We start from the raw sequence: 6,137 nt of genomic DNA, 5'->3' as shown, positions 1-6,137 counted from the left end.
GCTCTGTTGCTTAGGCTGGAGTGCAGTGGCGTGATCTCAGCTCAATGCAACCTGCAACCTGTCCCTCCCGGGTTCAAACAGTTCTGCCTCAGCCTCCCAAGTAGCTGGGATTAGAGGCGCCCACCACCATGCCTGGCTAATTTTTGTGTTTTTAGTAGAGATGAGGTTTTACCATGTTGGCCAGGCTGATCTTGAACTCCTGACCTCAGGTGATCTGCCCGCCTCAGCCTCCCAAAGTGCTGGGATTATAGGTGTGAGCCACCACGCCCCGCCCAAGTTCTGCACAGATTTTTATCTCCTCTTATTCTCACTGATTCTTCTTACCCCCATCTCACAGATGAGGAAACTGAGGCTCGGAGAGGGTAGGGACTGGTGGGAGGCCCTACAGCTCAGAAGGAACTGTGCGGAACTGAAATCTGCCTCCAGGTGTGAGCTAGAAAGAAGTGGGTGAGTAGAGACTTCTGTGCGAGCAGGTCACTTGAGCGAGGTACTGGGCCCCGAGGGTGCTCGAAGCCAGTGTGAGGTGGGGGTAGAGAGGGGCCCCCACACTAGGAGCCTTGGAGCCTGTGATGGGTTGGGATTTTATCTCAATGCCACGTGTTGTCATGGAGGGACTTTTGGCAGGGGCATGATCCCTTTGCTCTGTCTCTTATCTGATGTGTGGTCTCGGGCAAGTCAGTTTGCTTCACTGGGACTCAATTTCCCCCACATGCAAAATGTTGGGACACTAACAGCCCCAACTTCATAGGCCTATTGGGTAAAGGCTGCAGCCAGGGCCCAGCATACGTTAGTCTTCACTATGGCAATGAATTCAGCTGTTCTTTTTTTTTTTTTTTTTAACAAGCAATCAAGTGTAGACATTATATATAGTTACTACGCAGGCTGCCTGGGTTCAAATCCCAGTCCTGACACTGACTAGCTCCATGACCTGGGGCAAGTCACTCAGCCTTTCTGTGCCTCAGCATCCCCACAGGAAAATGGGTTGTGGTGGTGTGCACCTGTAATCCCTGCACTTTGGGAGGCCGATCTGAGAGGACTGCTTTGAGCTCGGGAGTTCAAGACCAGGCTGGGAAACATAGCAAGATCCCATCTCTACTAAAAATTTTAAAAATGAGGTTGGGTGCAGTGGCTCATGCCTGTAGTCCAAGCACTCTGGGAGGCCGAGATGGGTGGATGGGAGGTCAAGACGGGTGGATCACCTGAGGTCAGGAGTTTGAGACCAGCCTGGCCAACATGGTGAAACCCTGTCTCTACTAAAAATACAAAAATTAGCTGGGCGTGGTGGCACGTGCCTGTAGTCCCAACTACTCAGGAGGCTGAGGCAGGAGAATCACTTGAACCTGGGAGGTGGAGATTGCAGTGAGCCGAGATTGCACCACAGCACTCCTGCCTGGGCGACAGAGCGAGACTCTAGCTCAAAAGATAAAAATAACAATAATTTAGAAAATATATATTAGATGGGCATGGTGGCATTAGCCTATAGTCCCAGCTACTCAGAAGGCTGAGGTGGGAGGATTGCTTGAGCCCGGGAGATGTAGCCACTGCACTCCAGCCTGGGTGACAGAGCAAGACCCTATCTCAAAAAAAAAAAAAAAAAAGAAAAAAGAAAAACAGGTTGTTGTGAAGACTTAATGAGTTGATACCATAAGATCCCAAGGCCTTGCCTGGTACATGATGATTAATGTTGATGTTGGCTTTCCTTGTCTGGATTTTCATTTCTGATTTTAGTGTGAACTGAATCCTTTATGGAATTAGATGAGGCTCATAGACATGAAAAATATATCCCACCACCCAACTTCCCCTTTTTCCTGCTGTCCTGTATCAGGGAATGGCAGCTTGAAGTTGGCATTTGGGACTATTCATTCATTCATCCCACCGTTAGTTTCTTTATCTATTTATTTGTGTGGCCATTAATTCCACATGCCTGCAGACACACCTACAGTGGATAAGTCTAAGAGCTGTTCCTGGCCTCTCATTCCCCAGCTGCATGTCCTCTCTAGTCCTCATTTTGCACATCTGTAAAATGGAACTAATAACAGCAACTACCAGGGACAGGTGCGGTGGCTCACGCCTGTAATCCCAGCACTTTGGGAGGCTGAGGCAGGTGGATTGCTTGAAGTAAGGAGATCGAGACCAGCCTGGCCAACATGGTGAAACCCTGTCTCTACTAAAAACACAAAAATTAGCTGGGCTTGGTGGTACATGCCTGCATTCCTAGCTACTTGGGAGGCTGAGGCAGGAGAATCGCTTGAACCTGGGAGGTGGAGGTTGCAGTGAGCCGAGACTGCACCACTGACTCCAGCCTGGGTGACAGAGCAAGACTTTTTTTTTTTTTTTTTTTAAACTCTACCTCCTAGGAGAGTTAGAAGGGCCCTCGGAATTTATACCATGCCTCCCCAACATGTTTTCACCATGCCCTGCAGTAAGAAACACATTTTTACATCCTGATGTAGCCCGTAGCTCTGTAGTCTGTGGCAAACTATCACATTGCTTGAAGCCTCAGTTTCCCCAACTGTAAAATGGGGAGAATAACAGTCCCACCCTCACAGCATGGGGATGCAGCGGGATTACATGTATATGGATGCAAAAACAAAACAAAACAAAAATTAGTGTAACCTTTGCTTACTGCGAGATGCACTGTGATAGTCTGTAATCTAATCTATTTCATACTTTAAAAAAAAAACGTGGTTTTCCAACTCACTAATTTAATTTTATGAGGCACTCATGAGTAATACACTGGTGTCTGAAAAAGTCTGGGTTAGACATGTGGGGTGCTTAGAATAGTGCCTGGTACATAGCAGGCACTCGATACAAATGCACTATTATGATTCGCATTTCTGCATGCATTTGTACATTTATTCAACAAAAACGCTTGTTGAGCTCCCACCAGATACAGGTGTCCTCCAGGGCTCCCCCAGAGGGTCCCAGCCTGCTCCACTCACCTGGGTAGAGTGGCTCCTGGTCACTCCTGAGGAGAACAGCCACTGCAGAGAAGGGAGGGGTGAGGGCAGGCAGGCTGGAGGCTGCAGGGGCCAGGGGAGGTCAGAAGCACAGGAACCGCTCTCACCAATGGCCCAGGATGCCGCCCCGATGGCTGTCAGAAGTAGCAGGGTCCCTGCAGTGAGAGCTGCCACCTTGGGTCCGGAGCAGCACGGCACAGTCCGGCCACCTGCAACAGACACCATGCTGGGGCCACAGCCAGGCCTGTCCTCACTGTGGCAGGGTCTGGGCACGAGGCCAGCTCTGCCCTGCCCCCAGGGCTAACTTACTATGCCCAAGCTTGCCCTCCCCAGGCCCAGTTTCCTGAGGCCGGCAGTTGACAGGGCTGTCCCTTCCCTACCGCGTGAACAACCAGGTGCCCAGCTCCCCCAGCGTTCCAGCTGGGAGGGGGGCATGGCCAGGCCACCTGCCACCGTCTCTGCCTCCGCTCTGCACTTTCCTGGCACTTAGGGAATGTCTCCTCCCCAGTGACACTGTGCTTTTGTATTTCCGTCTTTGCTTTGGGTTGTCTCTTCTTGGGACTGTGACTCCCAACCTTTGCCCTCTTGGTAGCTCTCTTTCCTGCCGCTGGCATTTCCTTGCTGCCTCAGTTGTATCTGCTGTTCTAGATACTTTGCCCCTAGATACTCCCTAAATCAGATCTCTCTCATGGTACCCAGTTGCAAGATCAAATTTGCCTCTCCACTTGAAAATCTGCCAGCCTCATTTTATTTTATGTATATATTTTTTAGAGACGTGGTCTTGGTCTTGCTATGTTGTCCAGGCTGGTCTCAAACTCCTGTGCTGAAGCGATCTTCCTTCCTCAGCCTCCCTAAGTGCTGAGATTACAGGAGTGAGCCACTGCACCTGGCCAGCCCCATTTAAAAATATTGACCCTACCCCTTCCTAGCTGGGATGTAAGGCAGGTGCCATCCTATCTTTGAGCCTCAACTTTCTTATCTATTAAATGGGCATCCACTGAGCACCTGCTTGTAAAAATAATAATTTAAAGTTATTTTCAAGAAGAAGAATAATAGCCCAAATTGTATAGATGCCTCCTAGGTGCTAAGCACTGCTCTAAATACATCAGCTCATTTAGTCCTTACTTCAATCCCACAACTGTGATTTCTGTCTTTCAGACAGCTCAGAGAAGGGGGGTCACATGCCCATGGTGGCAGCCTGGAAGAAACAGAACAGCGTCCTGAATCCTGAGCAGGTTTGATGCCAGGTCCCCTGTGTACAGCCATGAAGCCATCCAGTCTCTCACTGTGCAGAAGTGCCTGGCACATAGCAAGTTCTTTATAAATGCTTTATAAATCGTTAGAGCTGTGTGGGCCTGAGCAACTCCCCTCCCCTCTCTGAGCCTCAGCCTCAGTTTTTTCTTTTCTTTTCTTTTCTTTTTTTTTTTTTTTTTTGAGACAGGGTCTCACTGCGCTGCGCAGGCTGGAGTGCAGGGGTGCGATCATGGCACACTGCAGTCTCAAGCTCTCGGGCTCAGGTAATTCTCCCACCGGTCAGTCTCCTGAGTAGCTGGGATTATAGGCACACACCACCACATTCAGCTAATTATTGTATTTTTTGTAGAGACAGGGTTTGCCATGTTGGCCAGGCTGGTCATGAACTCCTAGATTCAAGCTATCTGCTTGCCTCAGTCTCCCAAACAAAGTGTTGAGATTGCAGGTGTGAGCCACCGCGCCTGACCCTCAGTTTTTTCATCAGCCTAATGGAGCTTTATTTGTTTACCATCCTACTGAGCATCCGCTGTGTGCCTGGCACCTTTCTAGGTTCCGGGAACATAACCCAAAGAAGACAGATAAGGTTACGGCTCTCAGGGGTTCACATTCTCATGCGTGTGGGTGGGGAGTGGGAGACATTAATAAGGAAACAAGTAAATGAACCCGATAATTTCCAGATTGTGGCAGAGGCTATGAGGAAAACCGTGCAGTCTGGGGGCAGCAAATGGGCTGCTGCAGGGGGATCAGGGATCAGAGGGCCTCCCCTAGAAGAGACTTCTGAGCTAAGCTCTGAAAGGTGAGGTGCCAGCCATGCACAGACCGCAAGGAAGGGCACTGTGGGCAGAGGGAACAGCACAGGCAAAGGCCTTGAGGCAAGAATAAGCAGGCTCTGTTATGTCAGAGGCTGGAGAGGCCATCGAGACGACCAGATGGCTGGAGCTTGGGGAAGGTAGTGGGAACCAAGGTTGGGGCCAGCTGGGGAGGCCTAGTGGCACAGGAAAAGGGATTTTATTCCCAGCGCAAAGAGGTCCTGGAGATTAAAAGCCAACCCCTTCACTAGGGATTATAAGAGGACCAAAGAGTAAAGGCTGCTGAAAGCCTTCAGCTGGGCCTGGCTTGGGCTCAACTGCCCTTGGCAGCTGCAAAGCACCCCCGGGGCGGCAGGAGCTCCCAGCTCTCCCATCTGCGCCCATGGTGGTGTGGCTGGTGAGCACGGCACCAGGCCAGCGCCCAGAACAGAGCAGGGAGTGGTATAGGACCTTCCTGGGGTGGCCATTATCTGGGTGTCTTAAGAATTTGAGATGGCCGGGTGCGGTGGCTCACGCCTGTAATCCCAGCACTTTGGGAGGCCGAGACGGGCGGATCACAAGGTCAGGAGATCGAGACCATCCTGGCTAACATGGTGAAACCCCGTCTCTACTAAAAAATACAAAAAACTAGCTGGGCACGGTGGCAGGCGCCTGTAGTCCCAGCTGCTTGGGAGGCTGAGGCAGGAGAATGGCGTAAACCCGGGAGGCGGAGCTTGCAGTGAGCTGAGATCCGGCCACTGCACTCCAGCCTGGGTGACAGAGCCAGACTCCGTCTCAAAAAAAAAAAAAAAAAATTTGAGAGCTCAGCCGGGCGCAGTGGCTCACACCTGTAATCCCAGCACTTTGGGAGGCCGAGGTAGGTAGATCACAAGGTCAGGGGTTCAAGACCAGCCTGGCCAATATGGCAAAACCCCGTGTCTGCTGGGAATACAAAGATTAGCCAGGTGTGGTGATGGACGCCTGTGGTCCCAGCTACTTGAGAGGCTGAGGCAGGAGAAATGCTTGAACCTGGGAGGCGGAGGTTGCAGTGAGCCGAGATCGGGCTACTGCACTCCAGCCTAGGAGACAGAGTGAGACTCTGTCTCAAAAAAAAAAAGAATTTGAGAGCTCAGGC

General features: G+C 50.9%; 1 protein-coding gene across 2 annotated transcripts in view; it reads right to left on the bottom strand.

The window, feature by feature from the left end:
- The window catches only part of HPN (hepsin), a 27,312-nt gene that overhangs the window by 14,992 nt on the left and 6,183 nt on the right, over nt 1-6,137 (bottom strand). For both annotated transcript variants that reach the window (XM_011947687.1, XM_011947681.1), the window contains exons 3-4: nt 3,068-3,169; nt 2,943-2,984 (exon numbers count right to left, since the gene is read on the bottom strand). In XM_011947687.1, the coding sequence (XP_011803077.1) occupies nt 2,943-2,984; nt 3,068-3,169 (144 nt within the window). The remainder of the gene's footprint in view (nt 1-2,942; nt 2,985-3,067; nt 3,170-6,137) is intronic.

This window comes from Colobus angolensis, unplaced genomic scaffold, assembly GCF_000951035.1.
Source record: "Colobus angolensis palliatus isolate OR3802 unplaced genomic scaffold, Cang.pa_1.0 Scaffold107, whole genome shotgun sequence".
Classification (NCBI taxonomy): domain Eukaryota; kingdom Metazoa; phylum Chordata; class Mammalia; order Primates; family Cercopithecidae; genus Colobus; species Colobus angolensis.
Note: the sequence above shows the minus strand (reverse complement) of the source record. Positions and strands in the feature narration are given on the sequence as shown.